This window comes from Bradysia coprophila, unplaced genomic scaffold, assembly GCF_014529535.1.
Source record: "Bradysia coprophila strain Holo2 unplaced genomic scaffold, BU_Bcop_v1 contig_232, whole genome shotgun sequence".
Lineage (NCBI taxonomy): Eukaryota > Metazoa > Arthropoda > Insecta > Diptera > Sciaridae > Bradysia > Bradysia coprophila.
In genome coordinates, this window is record NW_023503493.1 from 675,133 (window position 1) to 699,941 (window position 24,809).

The window sequence follows — 24,809 nt, forward strand, 5'->3', positions numbered from 1 at the left end:
GACAGTTATAGAAAGCGAAATGGGCGAAAGATTAACATTTTTCAATATTATTTGCTGTCAAACGTTCGAATCCATTTCTTTGAGTCGTTTTATTTTTGTAGCTCACCTTACATCAAAATCAAATATACTACACACACATCATCCCATTCACCCCCATTCTTTACACAAACTTTAAGTCTATCGAACCATGGGACTTCAAACAAAAACTTTTCCATATCAAAGTTCAACATTATTCCGTGTCGTCTCTTATGTATCAAAAGCTTCATTTCTACAATTCACCTACATTCCATCCAACATATTCTGTATAGCACCCAATATACACCTTTCACAGTGCTCCAAAAATCTATATATTATTCAACCAACCAACCCAAGGTATTAAAGAGATCTTATTATGGTGGATGTCATGGTTCATTTGTCGCAGACGATGTTTTTCAGTGGGTTTTTGTTCGGAATGAATAAAAATAGGATCATATTATACCTTCCAGGCAGGATATATACTTCTTTTTATTGACAATAAAATATTTCGATGGGTTGAATTTGGTGAAATCATAATAAAGAGAAAAAAATTTTAAAAAAGAAGAAAATGAAAACATGGATCTTATACCGACTACGACCTGATTATTTGACTTTCCAAAGAAAGTTCACGAAAAGATTTAAGTTTATTCCAACATTCAATTCATTTGGTGTGTGGCTGCGATGTCTGTTAATGAAATAGCATTTCGTCAGTGATTTTCACTTATTACTAGTCCACACAGTTGGTGAGATCATGTTTGAAAATGGTGTGTCTACATTACATTTTCTTTTTTGACAGATCATTCACTGGTTCACTGGAATCGTCAAGAAAATAATGACAAGTTTCATTAAGAGCAATGGACCCTTTTTGAAAATTTGTAGCCTACATTTAGGCGGAAAAATATTCGTTTTTTGATTATTCTCTCAACCAAAATCTTTTTGCAAAAATGCAAAATTCAACAATTTGTTACTTTTAAAAGGAAAAATTGGTTCGTGGGTGAGAACTTATCCCACTTGGAGAAACCTGTGCAGATTACATAAATTTACACAATCCGCACAGGTTTTTCCAAGTGGGTTGAGTTATGACTCACAAACCAATTTTTCCTTAAACTTTTTGCGTGCTCCAACGGTTTTACTTTTTCAAAAAAAGATTTTTGTTCAAAGAATCATCAAAAAACCAACATTTTCCCGCCTAAATGTAAACTACAAATTTTCAAAAAGGGTCCATTGCTCTTAATGACAACTTTCACTGACAAGATAGTTGTGACTGTTTGGATCAGTAGTAGGTCTATTCCATCTGTCAAAATGACATTCTACCCGTCAAACGAAAATAAATTTGCGAAATGGTCACCAAATCGTAGATTTTGCTTTAGCTCGGTTCCACCAACAGAAGTGAGGAAAATTAACGATTTTTGTGACTTATTCGAACATTTGTTTTCATTTAACGTTTCAAACGTCACTTTGACAGATGGGATAGACCAACTTATGATCAGAACATTCACAGTTCTTTTCGATCAATCATTGGAGGACGCAAAAATGTGTTACTTTTAAAGGAAAAATTGGTTTGACATTCGTAACTTGACCGGCGCAGTTTACACAATCACAGGTTTTTCCAAGTGGGTCAAGTTATCACCCACAGACCAATTTCTTATTTAAAAGTAACACATTTTGCGTGCTACAATGGTTCTACTTTTTCAAAAAAAGATTTTGATTCAACGCAATCATCAAAAAACGAACATTTTTTCGCCTAAATGTAGGCTAGAAAGCAATTGGTATATTATTCTTAAGTCTGAATTCACAGTCCGTTTTCATTCCCTTTTGCCTCCGTGTACATGACAGTTGGCATTTCATACAATAGAGCACATTGTTTGATATGACAACTGTCACGTACATGGAGGCAAAAGGGAATAAGAATGAACGACTCTAATGGCTCTGAGGCCACCTTAAGCCGTTCAGTAATTCACTTTTGTTTTCAAATATTCTTACAATTAGTGACAGTTCTCACAATTCTACCCATATCGCTGACATCAGAGAGATGCTAATAAGACGACTGTGCCGTCGTTTCGAAATGACCCAGTCGTCACAAAATGGCAAGCTTAATTACGGCTAATATTACGGCTAGGACGTCGACGGATAGAGAGAATATGTAGAATGACAGCTGGGTCTTTGAGAGACAATTCAATGCATTTTCTAACGATCGAATTCAAAATCATTTGACATATTCCATCTATACGTCGAAACGACGTCCTAGCCAAACAATACAGCACATGATGAACCTATTGTGCAAAAATTGGTAACTTATATATGTTTTCTGTTAACATATTGCATTTTTCGAGCAATTTTAATACATTTTTCACGATCTATAGATCAGTACACAGTACTGAAAGAAGACAGTGTATGAAACAAATTTTTGGATTGTTAAAAAATCTGGAGACATTTTTCATACAAAATAGTACTCTATTTGACAGCTGTCACACGAAGCACTTTTGCTTGATGTAAACCTGATGCAAATCAAGACTGTATACTTTTGGGAGGTCACGCAGATCGCCATTTTATTAGATACGCGGGAAAACACCTTTTCCATACAAACAAATTCGCTAAAATTGTGGTGTGTAACCCGCGTATCTGCATCTGCGTGACCTCCCCAAAGTATACAGCCTTGGATGCAAATGCTTATTTTTCAGACAAGTTCCATTAATTTAGCATGGTCTCACGAACTCTGCATACTTATCTTAACCTGAGTTTAGGTAGTGTGCTTGTCATCAATTTATGAGTAGCTGGTGCAGATATTCAAAGTATCAGAGAAATTTCGTACTCAAAATGTTAAGTGAATTAAATTGAAGATAATGCAATCGTTCAGCGGATCTCAAACATTACGGAATAAACCCAAGGTTCGCGTTAATTTAAGATTTATTATGTTGCATCCGTGACGATCGGCCTAATAATGTTGTTAGAACCAAGGTAACATACTGAAGGTAACGCAAATCCGCAAGACCACACGGATCCAAAGTTTCGGGTGAATATAATCTTTATAATGTTGGACACAAGACAAATTCACTTTGTTAGGTTGCAACACATTGCAACACTCAATACTAAACAACGCAGTTCCAACAACATGATCATGCAAAATGTCACGGACGCAACATAACAAATCTTATATTCACCCGAAACTTTGGATCCGAATTTCTTGCTATTCCCTGAGTGTCTGCGTTACGTCAGTACGTATATTTACCTTGGTTTCGTTGTGTTTCACATATATTGAATTCGTTTGCGTCAAGTTGCATCTAGTGGTGAATTTGGAACAATTTAGCGGCGTTATGTTGGACACATATAAAATTCGTTTGCGTCAAGTTGTATTTAGTGGTGAATTGGATAAATAAACATACTGAAGGTAACGCAAATCCACAAGAACCCACTGCCCGCTACTTTCCGGCGAATATAATTTTCATCGTGTTGGACACAAGTGTAATTCACTTCACTACAACATAACGTAGCACATGCAAAACTCAATACTAATCAACGCAGTTCCAACAACATTATTATGTTAAACGTCTAAGTTAGACAACATACGAAAATGAATTTCTCTGATCCGCTGAGGGTCTGCATTTATATACTTTGCAGTTACAACCAAGGTTCTGAAAGAACAGGTTAAGACAACTCTGAGTTGATCACGAAGGCGGTGACACACACAAATTGCGTCAACGACTCCGAAGTTTATATGAAAAAAGCAACTTTCTTAACCTGTTCTTTCAAAACCTTGGAAAATGTGTTGACAACATTACAAAAATAAATTCACCTGAAAGAAGAGATCAAAAACAACTCTGATCCGTTGAGGGTTTACATACTTTGATTACAACAACATTATTACGCCAAAGGTCACGGATGTAACATAACGAATCGGTAATACTGAAAAGAAACAAGGCATTCATAACATGTTTTCGTCCTTGTTTTCATGACGAAATTGTCACAACTGTCAAATAAAGTTAGAAATTTCTCTATCGAAAATTACGATTGCTGCATTTGTCAATGAAAACTAGGACCACTAGACACGTTTTCAATGTCTCGTTTGTTTTCAGCATAAAGTTTGTGATCCGCTGAGCTTGTTTGCGTCGGTTTACATACTGGCGAGGTGAATTTTTTGTACTAATTTTTTTCAAGTTGTCAGCCTTGGAATAGATTGCGTCATCAACATAGAATGGGGGAATTTTCACCGAACGAATCGTGAGCTGAGAGGTATGTGGGGAAAAACTGGCGAAATAATTGAAGTTTCAAACGTTTTCCCGCCCAAATATTGTTCGAGACTCGCACCACAACCCGTTAAGTTGGTTGGTGTCATCTGGTGGTGAATTGCATGAACCAAATGACATTTTTGACGTTTTAACGAAACAATTTTTTTTCTGGTCGAATTGTTTTGACAGTAAATTTCATGAAGAGTTCTAAATTCTTAACTTTTGTTCGAAATTTCGTGAAAAACATTATTTTACGGCTTACCGAATTTTCGACTTAGAATGGACGTCAGAGAGGTGTGTAGGACATGCCTGAAACGAGCCACGGAAATGCGGTCCATCTACGAAAATGATGATAGCGAACAGGACCTGTCAACAATGATAACATCCATTTCAGATACCACGGTAACCGAATCTAAATTTTGCTTTTGTTTCATCGCATTCGCAACAATCCAATTTCAATTTGAAGGCCTCGGAACTGGATGGACTGCCGAGCCAAATTTGTATCGAGTGTCTCGGCACTCTGCGACAGTCGGTTCAGTTCAAACAACAGTGCGAAAATGCCTACGAAACGTTGAAAAGTGTGCTCGGCGTTTCGATCGAATCAACAAAGCCATTGGAAGAACCGGGTGCGGTGGTGGAAAGTGATGTCGGCGATGCAATCGAATCGGATTCGAGTGACCACTTGTACACAGATCATCGGGTCGATACGCAACATTGCGGTCCGAACGAAAAGTCCATTCAAACGGAAGACATTTGCTTCTATCCGTGCGAGATGTGCGAACTGAAATTTTTCAAGGAAGAAGCGCTGAAAGAGCATCGATTGATGCACAAGAACAAGGAGACCGGTTTCAAGTGTCGCAATTGCGACCGGAATTACACGAGGCTGTCACATTTGCGACGGCACATCAATGCCGCACATCCCGAGGTGAATATCAGCGGAAAACTGGACGACATTTACTGTAAACAGTGTGACAAACACTTTACGCGACACGAACATTTACGCCGGCATATGCTGGTGCTGCATCCGGAGCAGACGGAAAAGGCAAAGTTGAAATTGGAAAGCGACGGCGAATCGGTTAAATGTGGCGGATGCGGTCTAGGGTTTCCGAATCAACATTGTTTCGATCAACACGAGAACTGCGAAGCCAAAATTGCGTAAGTGTCGGTGAATCCAATTGGTGGGCAGCAACGCCGATTGACCAACTTTCTCTTTCGTTTCAATTGTATCAATTGATTGACTGCCAATGGTGTCGATTAGAACTCGAGTGCCAATTGCATCTATTGGAACTCGAGTGCCAATTGCATCTATTGGAACTCGAGTGCCAATTGTATCGATTAGAACTCGAGTGCCAATTGCATCTATTGGAACTCGAGTGACAATTGCATCTATTGGAACTCGAGTGCCAATTGTATCGATTGGAACTCGAGTGCCAATTGCATCTATTAGAACTCGAGTGCCAATTGCATCTATTGGAACTCGAGTGCCAATTGCATCTATTGGAACTCGAGTGCCAATTGCATCTATTGGAACTCGAGTGCCAATTACATTTATTGCAACTCGAGTGCCGATTGTATCAATTTGACTACTGGAACTCTTGTGTCAATGGTGTCGATTTCGAGTGCCAATTGTATCAATTACATCTATTGGAACTCGAATATCGATTTTATCAATTTGACTATTGAAACTATCAGCACCGCCTATTGACCAACTTTCTCTTTCGTTTCAGGATACTGGACGAGAAGCTTAGCATCGCGAAAATGGAGTGCACTGAGGAGGAAATAGTTTTCGAGCCGGAAATCAGCGTCGAAGCCTGTACGACCGATGTGCCTGTAAAGTCGGAAATCACATCCGATGATGATGAGCCGATGATTCCTGCCGAGGACGAGGACTCTTCGTATGCAATCGAAACGGCAGAGGACGAAAATCAAATGGACACAATTGCAGGCGATTGTACATCGGACGGAGTCGCCATTTCGAAAGGACGACGTGCGAAAAAATCAGCAAAACAATCGCCGAAACCGAAACGACCGACCGGCCAGCAGGAGAAAGTTCACCAATGCGCCAAATGTGAGAAGATTTTCAACCGAGCGACGCATTTGAAACGGCACATGGCAACACACAGTGATGTCAAACCGTACAGTTGTGAAATATGCGACAAGCGTTTCCGGCGACCTGATCACCTGAACATCCATCGACACCATCATTCGTCCGTTAAGCCGCACATTTGTGACATATGCCAGAAGGGATTCACACGATCGGAACATCTGCGGAAGCATAAGGAATGCCGGCACGGCGACAAGAGCCAGGTGACGATAAAAACGGAATTCTGTGATATTTGTCAGGTAAGTTTTGCAGAGGCGCTGGATGTGAGGCTTAGCAAAATGAAATTCATTTTTTCCAGAAAGGATTTACGACACCGAAGTATCTGCAAGTTCACATGAAATCGCACACCGATCGCACGTTTGCCTGCAAATTTTGTGAGGAAAAATTCGGAACCAAGGCCGAATTGAACGAACATCAAAAAACGCATGTCAACGAACGGTGAGTGTGGGCCCTGACCAGCAATTTTCTGCTTTCGTCATTTTCCATTTTTTTTTCTTGTTATATGCTCTCTGTAGACCGTTCCTTTGCTCCGAGTGTGGACTGAGATTCGTGCGGAACGATTACTTGGTCATTCATATGAGGCGACACAAAGGCGAAAAGCCGTACAAATGTGAGTAGTGCCATACAAAGGCGGCCATTGCATTTCCAGTGAAACAGAAACGAAGTGACTGTTGTCACTCGAGTGCCAATAGTGTCGATTAGACTAATGGAACCGGAGGGTTAATTGTTCCAACTTGACAATTGGAACTCGACTGCCATAGTGTCTATTAGACTTTTAGTACTCGACTTCCAATGGTGTCGATTAGACTGTTGGAACTCGAGTGCCAATGATGTCGATTATATCAATGTTACTCAAATGCCAATAGAGTCGATTAGACTATTGAATCTTGGATGCCAGTGGTGTCAATTAGACTTTTAGCACTCGAGTGTCAATGGTGTCGATGAGACTAATGGAACTCGAGTTCCAATTGTGTTAATTATTAGACTATTGAAACTCGATTGCCAATAGTGTCGATTAGACTAGTGGAACCTTAGGTAAAATTGTCATTTAGCTACAAGTACCAATGGTCTCAGGGAGCTGCTGGAGTGGACCACGAAAACCACCTTTTTGATCATTATTTGCGTAAAATTCCTTCGACTTGAAATGTACTGCAGAATCTGCAGTAGAACTGAAAGTGAAAGATTTCTTATCGACACTTGTCGGCAATCGAGTTCCAATAGTCCAATTGATCCAATTGGCACTCGAGTTTCAATAGTCTAATTGACACAATTGGCACTCGAGGTCCAATAGTCTAAATAACTCTATTCGCACTTGAGTTACAATTGTCAAATTGATACAATTGGACCTCGAGTTCCACTAGTCTAATCGACACAATTGGCACTCGAGATCCAATAGTCTAAATAACTCTATTCGCACTTGAGTTACAATTGTCAAATTGATACAATTGGACCTCGAGTTCCACTAGTCTAATCGACACTATTGGCAGTCGAGTTCAAATAGTCCAATTGACACTATTGGCACTCGAGTTCCATTAGTCTAATCGACACTTTTGGCAGTCGAGTTCAAATAGTCCAATTGACACTATTGGCACTCGAGTTCCAATAGTCCAATTGATACAATTGGCAGTCAAGTGCCACTAGCATGTACCATCCTGGAATCCTCAAAGCGTCGACCAATTTCGACCAGTTTGATGATTCCATGTTCTATTCACCCGGGAATCATTTCCATCGACACCTCAATTTCTGTTCTACTTTTTACAGGCAAATACTGCAACAAAGGCTTCCCACGAGCAACGGACTTGACCGTTCACGAGCGCTATCATACCGTAAGAGTTAAAAATGAAATTTGTTTTCTATGAAACGATTAAATATATTCTCTCCCATGCATGTGACCAAAGGGCGAAAAGACACATTTGTGTACGATATGCGGAAAGGGCTTCCAACGTGCCTATAATTTACTTGTCCATACCAGAGTGCATACAGGTACAGTTTGAAACTAAATAAAAACTAAATATTTTGTTCAACGAGCGAAGAAAAGTTGGAAATTGGATTTCGAGGGTCACCACAGAAAATTCAATTTCCAACTTTTGTTCCCTTAGGTGAAGACAACGTTTTTCACAGCAAATGCTTCTGAAGTTTCAGTGGAGGGAAGAAGGTGACTATTTTCTCACCTGCGTTGTGAAATAGTATTTTACGTTACTAGGGATGAAAATTGGAGTTTTCGTGTTGATCCGAGGCGTAGCCGAGGTCAATAAACACACTAAAACGAGACATTTTTACTTCGAGTTATATATAAGTTGAAGGTCTCTGCAGGTCAGTTACTACAATCTGACCACTCCTCAGTGTGCCCAACTTGCTCCCAACTCTAGAACTCAAGGATGGTGTGAGCTTCAATCAGTTTTTTTCGATATGCCAGATTAACTGAGTGAATTTTCCATTTTCCGAGAAAAAGTTGTTCGACCGATTATAGGTATTGAGCCGACCTTTCGAAATCTGGTCCAAACATCAAAAAATATTCGGTTGTGAGGGAGACATTTCACTGAACACTGAAACCGGTTTTTACCGTTATTTTTCGGTTCAAAACACCCATCCTATCCCGTTATCAAAAATCCAAAAAGTTCTCGATCTACACGTGGATCTCAGACTACATGTGGAGAAACTGCAACGTTTCTCACTCGAACTGTGATGTTTTTTTTGTTTCGATGACAAAAAACGTTGAATCACACCTCGCATGCATGCAAAGCGTTGTGGCCCTCGCTTCGCTCTGATTACAAACATATCGTTGGAAGTTCCTATGTTTCTCCCATCGGTAAACAAATAACTATTTCAGGCGAACGACCGTACAAATGTCCCCACTGCATCAAAAGTTTCGCTCAGGGCAATGACCTCAAAGCTCACGTACGCCGACACACCGGGGAACGCTACAAATGTGAAATTTGCAACGAGGGTTTCATTCAGGTAACCGAACACAATTTGGCACCATCCGAAAAACGTTCACATCCGAATCACATCCCCGAATTTTAGGGCTACCACTTGACGCAGCACAAACGAAATGTCCACGGCATTGACATGAAGTCGCACATTCGTCGCGTGGAGAAATTTATTCCGCCCGCTGAAAGTGTGGACATTCAAGAAATGGATTTGTACCGAATGCAACAGAGCGAACATTTGCGCAAATTGCAGCAACAAGCCGACGATGAACCGGTGGACTTTCGTAATCACTTTAAGGTGGTCAACGATGACGGCACCATCGAATTGTTGGGTGGAGTGGTGGAAAGTGGCGCCACGGAAATGATCAAAATTGAGCATACACAACATTTGTCGCAAGATTCACGATCGTCGGTGAGTGTGTTTGTCAATAATTTCGATTTTTTCGCTGGAGAGGAACTTTTTCACCCGAAACTTCGGTTCGCTGAAGATTGGCACGGGCATGTAAATAATGTTTCCTTCGCGGTAACCGAGTCAAAATTTCCCGGTAATCAAAAATGTAAAATTGACATCACGGTTTCAATTTCCCGGTAACCAAATTAGTCTGGGCTGCTATGTCAGAAAAAGTCGTCTCGCTTGCTGGCGACTTTTAATGTATTTTGACTGCAGTATATGATTGAGGTGCCAAAGTTTCAGAACTAAATTTTTTTTCTTGGCCCTCACGAACCGGTAATAACCGGTTAAAACCGGTTTTACTGTAAAACTTAAAACTCAGATATCTCCGTCAAATCGAAATATTTTTTAGTGGCCTCAACGGTTTCGGAAACTTTGATCCAATACCTAAAACTCATGGAACAACTTTGTTGTCAAGGGACCCAAAAGTAACCCAAAAAAAACCGCTAATTTTGAGACCTATTTCACTGACCATTTCTTATTCAACTTTGACGTGTGGGTTTTTTTTGGAAAGGTAATTTCATACCCTACCAACAACAGCTGGCCAAGCTCTGTCATATCAAAGAATCGGGCGCCACGGCTCCAGGAAGCATCAGTACTCTTCTCACAAGTTTTTTTCAGAGAAAATTGTGGGAATTAATAAGTGTTTCGAACGATTTGAACGATTTTTACTCAAGACTATGATACCTTTGATTGATATGACTCAGTCTGAGTCTTCCCAAATGCATTCCAAAGCTAGAACTCAAGAAAAACTAACATTTCCAGCAATTTGTTCGTTGTTTCCTCTGGATTTGCGGACAGAATGATGTGTTTGGACGTCGGTTCATAGAATTCCATCAATCCGAAGGGTCACCTTTCTTCCCAGTGCTAGAACTGGTGAGATGGTGAGTACTTTCTACGGTTTTTTCGGACTTTCTTCTGGACTTGAGGGAAGTCTGAGATGTCTGGAGGTCAGTTCCTAGAATTCCATAACTGCAAAGGATCCATCTACTTCCAAATGCTGGAACTTTAGAATGACCAGTACTTCCATCAGTTTTTATTCTATTCAATGAACATTCGAAATATAGTAGAACTAACCTCTAAAGACCTCAAAAGTTCCTTAAATCCAGAGAAAAGCTTAAAAAAAAACTGATGGAAGTACTGGTCATTCTAGAGTTCTAGCATTTGGAAGTAGATGGATCCTTTACAGTTATGGAATTCTAGGAACTGACCTCCAGACATCTTAGACTTCCCTCAAGTCAAGAAGAAAGTTCGAAAGAACCGATGGAAGTACTCACCATCCTAGAGTTCTAGCACTGGGAAGAAGGGTTGCCCTTCGGAGAGATGGAATTCTAGGAACCAACATCCAAACACATCATTCTGAAGACTCAGACTCAGTCATATCAATCAAAGGTATCATAGTCTTGAGTAAAAATCGTTCAAATCGTTCGAAACACTTATTAATTCCCACAATTTTCTCTGAAAAAAACTTGTGAGAAGAGTAATGATGCTTCCTGCAGCAGTGGCGCCCGATTCTTTGATATGACAGAGCTTGGCCAGCTGTTGTTGGTAGGGTATGAAATTACCTTTCCAAAAAAAACCCCACACGTCAAAATTGAATAAGAAATGGTCAATGAAATGGGTCTCAAAATTAGCGGTTTTTTTGGGTTACTTTTGGGTCCCTTGAGAAAAAAGATGTTCCATGAGTTGTAGGTATTGTATCAAAGTTTCCGAAACCGGCGAGGCCACTAAAAAATATTTCGATTTGACGGAGATATCCGAGTTTCAAGTTTTACGGTAAAACCGGTTTTAACCGGTTATTACCGGTTCGTCAGGCCCAAGAAAAAAATTTAATTCGGAAACTGTGACCCCTTTACAATATCCAGTAGTCAAAATACTTTAATAGTCGCCAGTGAGCGAGATCAATAGCAGCCCGGACTAAATTTTAACGAAAAGAATTTACCGGTAACTACGTTACCAGAATACCACATTATTACCATGCATTACCTGTCATTCAGCTTAGTCGAGTCCGTTTTTGCGTTGAATGAAAAATTCAATTTAGTCGAGTCTTTGGTTCTGAGGGCGGGCTCGCTTCGACAGTCGCTGAATATTCAAATGTTATTTCGACGACTTTTTCTTCCACAGGACATAACCGTCACCCAACCGAACATTCTACTGACGAATGCCGACGAACAACTCGACGACCAAGCCGATGGACTTATGCCGCTAAACATCTTCTCTGGCCTGCATTCCAAACTAAAATTGTCGACCAGTTTCCAACAGTAGCAGTAACGAAATGTAGATTCACGCCCCACCCACACTTTTAAGCAATCTGTTTTCCGGTACGAAAAGTTGGCCCGTTCCGACCGCAATAAAAAGCTCTGTACAAAGATTTGGTTTTCGTTTTATTTGTCATCCCCTTTACACATTTCGTATCTGATGCATTCAGAGCTAAACCACCCGGTCCAAAGCCTCCACCAATACGATGCTGTTGCCCCGAATCACCTGTGAATTGACATAAATGTGAGCAAACTGCAACACACCAAACAGAACGTTAGCGCAAACTTACCACCATACCGATGTTGTTGCGTGTACCATCGCGACATTCTTCCACCGTTTCGTCAATGACGACATTCATGAACGGATCGAATCCACGCAGTATGCCGGCCACCGTACGACCGCCATTCAATTTCAGCATCATTCGTTTGTCCATGAATCTGAGCGGTAAGAGAACGGGAATGTGATTATGGTTGCGGTTGGCTTCGCGGGAAATGTATTTTGTGAGGATCTCGCTCTGGTAATGAACAATACGCTCGAAACGCAATTTCCCACTTTTCATCACTCGTTGAACAAATTGCTTTTGTTTTAAAATGTCAAACTTGCGCAAGCTACGCAATTTGCTCGATTGATTCATTTCGATCATCAAAATTGCGTAGCTTTCGCAAGTTCGACATTTCAAAACAATTAGAAAAGGCTTCAGGCCTCAAAAGAATTTTCTGTAAACATCCAGTAACCGAACGCTCTAACCGGAACTATTTCACTCAACGTTTATGTCAAAGAATTGGGCCTTGAGTCCGAATCATCCAGACCAAAATTTGCAAAGTTTATTGCGACCGTTACTCGATTATTGTTGGTGCAAAGCATAGTGATTTACACCTTGTCTCGACCGAAACATAAACTGCCACCATAATACTACGCACGGCGTTTCGCCCAGTTACTCAAAATACGATCAGTTTGCAATCAGTTGATCGGATTCTAATGTAAACACAACATAACCTCCAAAACAAGCAAAAATATCGACGAGAATACAATGCGAATCGGACATTTTCCGCCGTTTCGTTTTAAGTTTACTCACTTTTTCAACTCTGGCGGATGGGCTTTATTCGACATTATTGGTCAGTAACTTGGCAGCAACTTTATAGTATTAGAATGGAAACGTTTAGTTTTTAGGTGCGCTTGTAATGTTTGAAGCGGTGTTTTTGATTTGTTTCACTGTTCCCTACTGTCTTCGTTCGTTCTGTCATTTTACTGCGTAAACTGATACCGAGATGGCGCAGATAGGTACACTGAACGAACGAATGTTATCGTTAAAAAAATGAGCTGCCGATTTCATAACAATATGTTTCCAAGATTTTGAATATGGCGATGTTACCGATGTTACGCAGATCACAGCAAACTTTTGGGAGTTCACGGAGTTCAAGCTGATCGTAATAGGAAAGTTCGGTTGGCCCATAGAGTTACACTCGTGAGTTGGCGTGATGGCGTTTTGTCGTTTTATCATCTATCCATGTGGTCACTACATAGACAACCCTACCTTTGTAGCATTTATCAACCCTGATTCATATGTTGATCTGTCAAAACGGAAATTATGCTGACTTATTTCAAAACTGTAACGAAATTCACAGATTTAAACCAACTCTAAGAACAAACAAACACAACACAAATTCAATGACAAAATGTCAGACAGTACTCAATGAGTACTACTCATGTAACATCAGTCAAAACAGCAGTAAAAACAACAGCTACTGGCCACAAGAATACAATTATTAGGAGCATCGGCACCCAAAATGCTGGTTTCCTCTTAGAAGTAGCATTTTCATAGAAAAGCGCCATCTCGCCAACTCTCGAGTGTAACTCTATGGGTTGGCCTATAGAGATGCTACAATTTTTTTTCAGTACTTCATTTTTTGCATTCTATTTTCAGGTGACATAACTTCACTCAGGTCATAGCCATGAAGTTGCTTTATAAAAAAAATCAGAGAAATGATAAGTTGGTACGCCTGTGGCGAGACAGAAGGAACATTGGAATGACAGTTGGCTTCTATGGTAGAGAATTTGAGAGAATGTATGTGCAATTCACTCATATTCCCTCCAAATGGAGCCAACCGTCATTCCAATAGTCCTTATACCTCAGGCGTACTAACTTATCATTTCTCTGAAAAAAAAAAAATAGATCGATGACATTGACGAAACGTACTAGAAACCAAGGTTCCGAAAGAACAAGTTAGGACACTTTCGAGTTGATCACGAAGGCGGTGTGATCAAAACTTTCCTGTAGCGCCAACTATGTTTGGAAAATTTTATATGGCGATTTCAACTTAACAAAAAAAAAAATATTTTCAAGCTGACTTTTAAAACATTATACAATCGCTAAACCGTTCTGGTGTGCATACGTTATTTTGCACCCGCTGGTCCCATTTGGAATTGTATGTGACCAGCTGGTGCAAAATAACGTATGCACACCAGAACGGTTTAGCGATTGCACATGTCTGTATTGTCAAGATTTGTGTTTCACCCGCCTTCTTTCAGAACCTTGCTAGAAACAGAGAAATGTTGAGCTGGTACTCATATGGCAACAATTGTGTATGAAATTCTCTCGCATTATTCTATCCCATAGAAATTTTGGGATGACAAATGATTCCTCTGGCACTTCCTAACTTCCATCGGATTTTTCGATGGATTTGGGTTATTTTCGACATGGGTGTGGTTGTCCAGCGTTGGTTCCTAAATTTTGGGATGACAGATGATTCCTCTGGCACTTTCTAACTTCCATCAGATTTTTTGATGGATTTGGGCTATTTTCGACATGAGTGAGGTGTTCCAAGGTTGGTTCCTAAATTTTGGGATGACAAATGATTCCTCTGGCACTTCCTAACTTCCATCGGATTTTTCGATGGATTTGGGTTATTTTCGACATGGGTGTGGTGGTCCAGCGTTGGTTCCTAAATTTTGGGATGACAGATGATTCCTCTGGCACTTTCTAGCTTCCATCAGATTTTTTGATGGATTTGGGCTATTTTCGACATGAGTGAGGTGTTCCAAGGTTGGTTCCTAAATTTTGGGATGACAAATGATTCCTCTGGCACTTCCTAACTTCCATCGGATTTTTCGATGGATTTGGGTTATTTTCGACATGGGTGTGGTTGTCCAGCGTTGGTTCCTAAATTTTGGGATGACAGATGATTCCTCTGGCACTTTCTAACTTCCATCAGATTTTTTGATGGATTTGGGCTATTTTCGACATGAGTGAGGTGTTCCAAGGTTGGTTCCTAAATTTTGGGATGACAAATGATTCCTCTGGCACTTCCTAACTTCCATCGGATTTTTCGATGGATTTGGGTTATTTTCGACATGGGTGTGGTGGTCCAGCGTTGGTTCCTAAATTTTGGGATGACAGATGATTCCTCTGGCACTTTCTAGCTTCCATCAGATTTTTTGATGGATTTGGGCTATTTTCGACATGAGTGAGGTGTTCCAAGGTTGGTTCCTAAATTTTGGGATGACAAATGATTCCTCTGGCACTTCCTAACTTCCATCGGATTTTTCGATGGATTTGGGTTATTTTCGACACGAGTGTGGTGGTCCAGCGTTGGTTCCTAAATTTTGGGATGACAGATGATTCCTCTGGCACTTTCTAACTTCCATCAGATTTTTTGATGGATTTGGGCTATTTTCGACATGAGTGAGGTGTTCCAAGGTTGGTTCCTAAATTTTGGGATGACAAATGATTCCTCTGGCACTTCCTAACTTCCATCGGATTTTTCGATGGATTTGGGTTATTTTCGACATGGGTGTGGTGGTCCAGCGTTGGTTCCTAAATTTTGGGATGACAGATGATTCCTCTGGCACTTTCTAACTTCCATCAGATTTTTTGATGGATTTGGGCTATTTTCGACATGAGTGAGGTGTTCCAAGGTTGGTTCCTAAATTTTGGGATGATAAATGATTCCTCTGGCACTTCCTAACTTCCATCGGATTTTTCGATGGATTTGGGTTATTTTCGACATGGGTGTGGTGGTCCAGCGTTGGTTCGTAAATTTTGGGATGAAAGAAGAATCTCACAAAAAAGTGACACAAAAACTTTTGAAAGAAAATTTGACAAAAATAAATTTGAGTCACAAGTGGCAGATGTTGAGGAACCTATTGTTAGGAAAATGGTTGAAAAATGAACTGAAAGAATTTAAACGGAAGAAAACCGAATCATCTGCCACTTGTGACGCAAATTTGTTTTTGTAAAATTTTCTTTCACAAATTTCTTGGGTCAACTTTTTGTTGATAAAACTGTTGCGAACGTCGCACAATGCGTCACCATCAGCGATATCAGTTATTTTGTAAGTTTCTTAAGTTGAAATCGTCAAATAAAACAGACCTAGTTGGCGCCACAGGAAAATTTTTTGATTACATCGCCTTCGTGATCAACTGGAAAGTGTCTTCACCTGTTCTTTCAGAACCAGGGTAAAGTCATGAGAAGTGGTGTGTTACCGCGCGTATCTAATAAAATAGCTTCACTACTATGACGTTTACTCTGTGATAACAAAAGTGAAGTTGCTTCACATGAAAATAATCTGCGGGGAGAGTTCAAGGTGAAATTTTCTTTTCCTTTGCCATCAATCTAGTTATCCTCAATCCTTGATTGTTAAACGTAAAATAAATTCAATTTTGGTTGTCTTAAAAATAAATTTTCAGTTGAAAAAAGATGATAAATCTAATATCATTGGATCCCACAATAGTTATTCGAACCACACCAATACCACCAGTCATTTGGTTTGAACAGAACGGCATCATCTTCCAAGATCTCAAATACGATCGCTTCGACGAAGCAATAGAATTTTTGAAAGAGAACTACATTCCCTTCGACACACTTTGCCGCTCGGTCAATATGGTCGACCACATCGATTTGATCGAAGAATTCTGCGAAGCAATCCGATTTCTGTTAAAAAATGATTGTTCGATCATTGCGGTCGAAAAGGCAACGAACCAAATCGTCGGAATCGTTGTAATGACAATAATGAGACAAGAACATCGATCATGGTTAGACCGCGGCCAAGGGTCTATGTTAAATTGATCTAATGACTATTGAAAATTCAGGCTGTTTTGGGCATTCCTGGTGAATAGAAGTGCTGTGACGAAGAAAATATTTGGATTCCAATGTAACATAATGCTCGAATACTTGAACCGAAACCGAACTGCAATCGTTGATGTTTCGTTGCACATTTCCATTGTGACTATTGCTCGCCGTATGAAAGGAAAACTGTTCAAAGAAGATATCATTTTGCAAGCAGCCAAAAGTGCTAGAAGTGTGGGAGCGAATAGTATTTCCTACATAGCAACGTCGAACAATGACATCGAGAGAGCCCGACGAGTTGGATTTAAGGTTTCTGCGAGAGAAAAATAGATATTTTACGTCACAAGGCGTTCAATTCAAAATCTTTCTCACGCAAGTCTTTCTGACGCGGCGCCATTTTCATACAAGGAAACGTTGAAATGCATTTTCAATTTTCCATCGACTCGTTCACTTGAAATTCACTTTTTAGGCACACTTACGGCGTGAGTTGAAAAGTCGAGTTTTTGCGGAAGGTTGCTCCTTCAGGAACTCTTCGTTAAGTTTCACTGGTGATAATTTTGACACTTCTTTCATATAAAATATGTCAAAATCTTCACTTTGGGTAACGAATTTTTAGTTCCTGAACGAGTTCTTGAACCGGGACTTTTCATTTTTCCGCCGAGTTACGGACAATATCATTGACGAAATCAACGGTTTTCGGTGCTGAATCTTCGGCTTCGTCTCGGATCAACAACCTTCACGCGAAAACTGGAATTTTCGACTTTTCCGTCCTTGTGACGTAAATATCTATTGCACAATTGCTTCACAACTACATCAACAGTCGACAATTTATTTAGGAAGTAGAGCTGAGAACATACAACACATACATGGACGAAAACGGAAATGCTGTGCTATCAAATGTACCGGCTGGCGAAAATTGTTCGATAATTTTTCTGAATTGTGTTGGACCCAAAGCCAATACATCTATCGCTTCCATTCTGTATACGTAACTGAATTTTAAGTTGATCCAAAAATGAAAAATGTTTTCGCTTCAAACCTACCATTTTACCGATTTTTTTTGTATAATAGAATCTGGTTTGATCTCTGCAAGACTTGGCGAGCTGTCAACTTCTGGGACGATTGGTATTTTTATAAGAAAAATCTAACTTGGCAAAAACACGCATTTCGTCAAGTTTGATTTTCTTGTAAACAAGCCGAGCGTCCTATAAATTGTCATTGCCGCGAAATACTATAATATTCATCCGTTTTTCCTCATTCAGCAAACTTTTCGTGTTGCTTGAACAGTAATTCTCTATTACAAATAAAAATGGGTGACTTTATCAAAGATCGGAGATATTTTGTATTGAATTCAAGCAATTTTAGTCTCATACGACCTGTTGTTATAAATCATTATCCCAACAAAAATCTCTTCGAGAAAAGTGTGACGCAGTCTTTGAAGTACAATTTCTAAAATGAATGATATCGCTAGAGTTGACGCTTTCAGCTTCGTTACGCAAAAATTAGATTTTACACCCAATTAGTTCAAACAAGCTGGCTTAGTTTTTCTCATCATCTACCAAATAATTTTTACCAAAAGAAATTTGACTGGAAACAACCAAAATTTTACCAAAAAAATCTGCGTCGCATGTGGCAGATAAATTTTCTTGCTGGTCTGTTCCTGAACATCTGCCACTTTGCGACGCAGATTTTTTTGGTAAAATTTTGGTTGTTTCCAGTCAATTTTTTTTGGTAAAAATTAATTGGCAGATGATGAGAAAAACTAAGCCAGCTTGTTTGAACTAAAATTGGGTGTAAAATTCAATTTTTGCGTCAACTCTAGCGATATTATTCATTTTAGAAATTGTACTTCAAAGACTGCGTCACACTTTTCTCGAAGAAATTTTTGTTGGGATATCAGTCGTTTTAAGAGTTTTAGAACACTGCTTTTTATAACAGTTTGTAACAGAAATTCGAAAATTTGACGAAATTCGAAAATTTGACAAAGTTCGAAAATTGGACGAAATTCGAAAATTGGACGAAGAAAGTAATTCTCTATCTGCCACCATTCAAGAAATATCTCTAAAACCCCAATTGACCCACCCATTTCCAACTTTCGACATTTTTCACAAATGCTGTTCTACTCGTAAAACTCTGAGACTTTGCCGAAGAAAGTAACTCTCTATCTTTCATAACCCAAAAAAATATTAGTCCTTTCATCCTACGCTCGGGTAGCTCAAAATTTGGTCACTCTAATCACTCTAGCTCAAACGAATCTGCCCCGATTTTTTAAATTATTTTTTTGTTCGAATCGTGTTACGAATACCTTTCATTTGATGGGTCGCACGCCTCTGTAGGTTTCAATACAGCTAAGCTACAGCCGAAAACGCGTTCCCGACCCTCGAAAACCACACTCAGAAACCACTTCGAGGCCAATAAAACAAAATTCTGGTTTTTCCTGGGGTAATGGCGTATCACATATTCATTTTTATGCCCACCCTGAGACTCCTGTAAAATTTCATGGAGATTGGCTGACTGGTTTCCGAGATCGACCGTCGATAGATAGATAGATAGATAGATAGAAACATACAGAGTAAGTTGAAAGATTTTGATTGTTTGGGAACAGTCAATTTGGTGCATTTTCTATCAAAATGACCAACTTCAAAACGATGTATCTCCGGCAATTTTAAAGTTACATAGTCGAGTGATAGCTCGTTTTGCTCGTATTTGAAGAGAGAATATGATAGAATATGTTTTGTAGTGATTTTCTTCGTTCTTTTTTTGGAAGTTAGACTGCGTCAAGTCCTCCGCTATCGCTCCGGACATGATTGTCAATGTTGTTTCAGCTGTCAAATAAGTTGTAATTTTCACAAAACTGACCTTAAATCGAACAAAAGAGATAAATTTACGCTACAACTGCGCTACAGATTAAAACACCGTAATGCCTTTGCCATATTCGTCTACATTCGTCGACACGATATTACCAATATTTCATGCATAGTTCGCTTTTCGCATATCTGCTTGACAATTTTTCTGTCAAATAATGTGGAAATTGGCAATGATTCTTTTGAAAAACAGCCTACCGAAATCGGGCGTGTTTTCTAGTGGAACTTTTTATAGGCACCTAGAAAGGACTTCGACCCTATAACAGTCATGAGAGCCGCCAACTTTCAGCCGCCAAAAAACGGCGGCTAAGGGCTAAAACTGCCGCCGCCGCCGCCGAGGTTTTAAGAAGGCTAGACACGGCTAGCCGCCGCCAGATGGTTAGGTCGGCTGACTCGGCGGCTAAAGGAAATTATAAGTAATAAGAATGGTATTTTTTCTTCATAAATATTAAACACCAAATATCAACTACCATACCAAATAAGTAGTTGATTTAAAAAAGATAATCTTTTTTATTTACCTGTTGTTGATTATGATCATAATAATATTGCATCATAAACTTTTGAAAAAAGCGCTAAAATTTGTGAAGAAAACGGAAAGCAAAAATGCAAATTGCGATGCCGTCACTTAAAACCTTACCCGTACGCTGCAATCTTCTGCCTATTGTATTGTAACAGTATAATTTTTTAATTGTTAAAATCAATCGGTATCGGTATCTAATTGTATGTGTGTCATATGTGTTTCATCTTTGATTTGGTTGTTAATAAAAAATGAGTTTCGCTCTTCAGTTTGGTGTCGTTAAAAGTGTTTAAATTTAAACAAATTGAATCGAATTTAAAAAAAAAGGATTTTCGATGATTTAGTGCCCTGTAGTGCCCTAAAAACATTTACGAATTGGAGTCAGACATTCGAAAAATTGAAACGATAATTTTAAAAAGTGAAGACAAAGACTTAGTTCGGTTGTGTAATCAATTGAAAATCAAACTTTGTGGTAGAAGAGATTTTTTCCAAATTCAATACGCAAATATTCAGTACAATATCCGAAATCATAGAAAGGATAAATTTGAAGAGTATAACATCGAAAAATTTTGAATTCCTCGAAGTCCTTTGTCGTGCTTATTATTTCAAGGTCAGTGAATAATTGTTTGAAACAAAAAATTGCTTTTTCAGTGGTCAGTGTATAAAAAATAATTTTCACTTTGACATTTAAAGGAAAGTTTGAAGCATTCACTATGGCTACTTCGGATGAACCTGAGAATTTTGTTTACGACGAAAAACTGTCCGTAACAGTGTGCAATGTTAAAGAAGGTGAAAATGCGTCGATTAAGAATTACTTTGGGTTCCTGATCCGATCAGCCGCCGCCAGCCGACTTTTTCACCGGCGGCTACTCCTGGACGCCGCCAGACTTTTACTAACGGCTTAGCCTGTATAGCCGCCAGCCGCCAGTCTTTTTTAGTTCGGCGGACGCCGCCGACGATTTTTTGTCGGCTCTCATGACTGCCCTATAAGCCAAAACCACTTTCAAAAAAATTCTTCGAAGCTTGTGTGGCTGGTGAAAGGTGATCGAAAGCCGAAAATTTGCACTTTTCTTACCAAAATTTCTCCAGGTACACGAGCCGTACAGGGTCGTATGGGGTGTCATTAGAAAGGTAATTACATGTACTATTGAGCCGAATAGAGACTCATTGGTTTTAAGATTAATCCACACTGAAATATGTGCAGTTGAAGTTTTCAACCGAAGACTTACACTGTTCTTACAGAAATTTCTCGAGGTACACGAGCCGTACATGGTGGTGAGGGGTATCATTTGAAAGGTAATTTTATGTGCTTTTGGGCCAAATAGGGTCTTATGGGGTTTGGATGCATATGCGATGAAATATGGGCACTTAAACATTTCAACTTATCATATTTCATCGTAGATGCTTTCAAACCACCATAAGACCCTATTTGGCCCAAAAGCACATAAAATTACCTTTCCAATAATACCCCACACCACCATGTACGGCTCGTGCAACTAGAGAAATATTGGTAAGAAAAGTGCAAGTTTTCTGTTGAAAACTTCAACTGCACATATTTCAGTGCAGATTAATTTTAAAACCAATGAGTCTCTAATCGGCTCAATAGTACATGTGATTACCTTTCTAATGACACCCCACACGACCATGTACGGCTCGTGTACCCGGAGAAATTTTGGTAAGAAAAGTGCAAGTTTTCGGTTTTTGATCACCTTTCACCAGCCATAAAAGCTTCGAAGAATTTTTTTGAAAGTGGTTTTGGGTTCTAGGGTCGAAGTCCTTTCTAGGCACATAGAAAAAAGTCCACTGGAAAATGCGTCCGATTTCGGTAGGCCGTTTTTCAAAAGAATCCCTCCAATATTGTGTAGACAGCTCAAACGCACTTCAAGCATGAGGGTATTGAAACTTGACAGTTTGTCACACAGCTGTAAAAATATTTTCATGTAAAATAGAGTTGTTTCTGCAGCTGACCACTACGATCACTTTTGCTTGAAGTGCGTTGACAGCACTCATGTAGGTTTGTTGCAATTAACTGTAAACCCGACAACGACAACGATTTCAGCCACATAGATGAACATAGCCTAAACGTCAACATTTTTCTTTGTACATTTTTCGTTAAAATTTTCGTCAGCCGTAAAGTTGAGGTTAAGTTCCCTACTGTGGATGAAATTTGACATTTCGAAATGATCTTGGAACAAACCTATTGTGTGGCCAAAGCAAAAGAAAAATATTTTGAACAAAATATTTTCAGAAACAGTACATTGACATTTACGACATACTAAGCCGTCGTTAAAGTTGCCTGTTCCGTCGAAACGGCGTCCCAGCTGTGATATCTGCATATCTCTGTAAATTTATGTTTTTTCGTAAGCCTCTACAAGCGATGATCGTTGCACGGAAATAAGATAATTTCGCGTAAGAAAAAGGAACTTGACTCCACTTACCGGTGTACACTTGGGTGCAGTGTCAGTATAGTGCTTACAATTTCTATAGAATTTTGAATTCAATCAGGTTTCCCGTAATTTACATAATACATCGCTGAAGCTTTTTGCGTTATAGATAGATCAAGTCCAAAGTTATTCGAAATGTCAAAAATCATCCACAGAGACACTAAGCTGAACATATGTGCAATCAGAATGAGTAGGCTTTTTGTGCACGTTTGAAAATAGAAGCAAATGTTTGAATGGTTTTCATGGTTTTCTTGAAAAATATTGAGCCTATAAGCTTGCGCCATACAAGAAACAACGACAATTTCATTTTAGGGCTCAATATGGATGACGGTGTAGCTGCGATCAGTTCGCTTTTCAAGGAAAATGAACACAAGTAATGAAAAGTGAACAGATTGCAGTTGTCAGCCAGAGAGATGCTAAGATAACGGCTGGGACGCCGTTTCGACGGATAGAGGGAATTTGTCAGCCTTTTTCATATAACGAATGAAATTTCAAAAATGGCTGACTTTTTCCAAAATTGGTCGGTTGTTTACAAAATAATTAATTTTTGACTACAATGATTCGAAAATCAGAATATGGAAATACGTTTGCATCGGTGTCAAAATTAACGTAAAGGGTTTTATTTGCAAGGTTCTTTCGTATTATCTGAGATATACACGTTCAAAAATTGGTCTCCAAAATTGCTTTTTTCAATTCGGAAATTGTGTACGAATACTGAATCTGATTTATAAATAAATGGACTTACGTTCATTCTGATCCCACAAGGATCATGTTAGCAATTTATTTCATTAAAATTGGTGATGCTGGAAGTATTAAAAAAAATCTGTGGTTATGTCTTTTTCAATTTGACAGCTGGTCGCATACGGTTCAATTTTTTTCAGAAATGATGGACAAATTCCCTCTATCCGTCGAAACGGCGTCCCAGCCGTCATATTAGCATCTCTCTGTTGTCAGCGGTCAATTCATCCCTTCACACCATCTAGTCTTTTTTCGAACTTAAAACTCTTTAAGAGCGCTCACCCCTACATTTGTGCGCACAAATATTCATATCTTGATGATTTCTCTGAATCAAAATCTTTTTTTGAGAAAGTAAAACCAATAAAGCACACAAAAATGTGTTACTTTCAACGGAAAAATTGGTTTGTTGGTCATAACTTACCCACTTGTAGAAACCTGTGCGGACTACACAAATCTGGAAAGGTATCTCCAGGTGGGATAAGTTATGACCCGCAAATTATTTTTTTCTTTGAAAGCAACAATTTTTGCGTACTTTAAGACAAATCGACACAAGTGAAATATTTTCGATGATCACTTTACATCCGCGCTCATTCTGGAAAAGGTGGGACCATCGTTTTGCGTTAAAATGTGTTGGCTTTGAGTAAAAATAATAAATGTTTGTGGTGGTGTAAACCTACTACGAGAAAACACAATAGTTCACTGAAATTAGAACGAATTCTGAGTTTTCTCATAGAAGTCAACATCACCACAAACATTTATCATTGTTACGGGACGCCAACACTTCTTGTCACAAAACGGTTGTCCCACTTTTTCCAGAAAAGACGCGGATGAAAAGTGATCATCGAAAATATATATTTCACGCCGTACGTGTGCCTAAAATTTGAATTTTAAGTGAACGATTCGATGAAAAAGTGAACCAAAAAATACATTTGAACGCTTCCTTGTATTAAAATAACGTTAGAAAGACCTCCGCACCTTTCATTTTGAATTTCGACCGTACTTACGGCGTGAATTTTTTCACCGAAATTTAGGCTACAATTTAGCGTTGTGTCGATTAGTCTTAATGGTTGACTTTAAAAAAAAGTGTGGTTCAGGCGGTTCAGGGATATCATCAAAAACCGCCCAAATGTTGGCTCGTAAAGGAGCACACGTTTCGATGGATTTAAAACAGCACCTAAATATTAACCGGTTTCGCGCGG

The 24,809-nt window shown here is 39.2% G+C and overlaps 3 protein-coding genes across 3 annotated transcripts; 2 read left to right on the forward strand and 1 right to left on the reverse strand.

The window, feature by feature from the left end:
• The first annotated feature begins 4,405 nt into the window (after positions 1–4,405).
• LOC119075782 (zinc finger protein 431-like) lies at positions 4,406–12,098 on the forward strand. The gene is made up of 10 exons (XM_037182342.1): positions 4,406–4,643; positions 4,708–5,396; positions 5,969–6,584; positions 6,644–6,783; positions 6,861–6,955; positions 8,107–8,171; positions 8,244–8,328; positions 9,176–9,303; positions 9,370–9,687; positions 11,851–12,098. Exons 1-10 carry the CDS (start codon positions 4,521–4,523, stop codon positions 11,989–11,991), a joined length of 2,400 nt encoding a protein of 799 aa, XP_037038237.1. The 5' UTR covers positions 4,406–4,520; the 3' UTR covers positions 11,992–12,098.
• LOC119075818 (probable small nuclear ribonucleoprotein G) lies at positions 12,094–13,224 on the reverse strand. The gene is made up of 3 exons (XM_037182386.1): positions 13,061–13,224; positions 12,275–12,422; positions 12,094–12,210 (listed from the first exon to the last, which is right to left on the reverse strand). The coding sequence occupies exons 1-3, from the start codon at positions 13,093–13,095 to the stop codon at positions 12,157–12,159; spliced, it is 237 nt and encodes a 78-aa protein (XP_037038281.1). The 5' UTR covers positions 13,096–13,224; the 3' UTR covers positions 12,094–12,156.
• A 3,403-nt stretch (positions 13,225–16,627) lies between these two features.
• LOC119075809 lies at positions 16,628–18,084 on the forward strand. The gene is made up of 3 exons (XM_037182376.1): positions 16,628–17,016; positions 17,074–17,359; positions 17,887–18,084. Exons 1-3 carry the CDS (start codon positions 16,682–16,684, stop codon positions 18,037–18,039), a joined length of 774 nt encoding a protein of 257 aa, XP_037038271.1. The 5' UTR covers positions 16,628–16,681; the 3' UTR covers positions 18,040–18,084.
• Positions 18,085–24,809: the final 6,725 nt, after the last annotated feature.

Excerpts from the sequence above, each read along its gene's own strand:
- LOC119075782 (XM_037182342.1), top strand. The coding sequence starts at position 4,521 with ATGGACGTCAGAGAGGTGTGTAGGACATGCCTGAAACGAGCCACGGAA. Across the intron at positions 4,644-4,707 it reads CATCCATTTCAGATACCACG|GCCTCGGAACTGGATGGACT; the intron begins GTAACCGAATCT and ends TTCAATTTGAAG. Across the intron at positions 9,304-9,369 it reads GCAACGAGGGTTTCATTCAG|GGCTACCACTTGACGCAGCA; the intron begins GTAACCGAACAC and ends CCCGAATTTTAG.
- LOC119075818 (XM_037182386.1), bottom strand. The coding sequence starts at position 13,095 with ATGTCGAATAAAGCCCATCCGCCAGAGTTGAAAAA. Across the intron at positions 12,423-13,060 it reads CATCCGCCAGAGTTGAAAAA|ATTCATGGACAAACGAATGA; the intron begins GTGAGTAAACTT and ends CTTACCGCTCAG. Across the intron at positions 12,211-12,274 it reads GCAACAACATCGGTATGGTG|GTGATTCGGGGCAACAGCAT; the intron begins GTAAGTTTGCGC and ends GTCAATTCACAG.
- LOC119075809 (XM_037182376.1), top strand. The coding sequence starts at position 16,682 with ATGATAAATCTAATATCATTGGATCCCACAATAGTTATTCGAACCACA. Across the intron at positions 17,017-17,073 it reads AGACAAGAACATCGATCATG|GCTGTTTTGGGCATTCCTGG; the intron begins GTTAGACCGCGG and ends TTGAAAATTCAG. Across the intron at positions 17,360-17,886 it reads CCCGACGAGTTGGATTTAAG|GAAGTAGAGCTGAGAACATA; the intron begins GTTTCTGCGAGA and ends CAATTTATTTAG.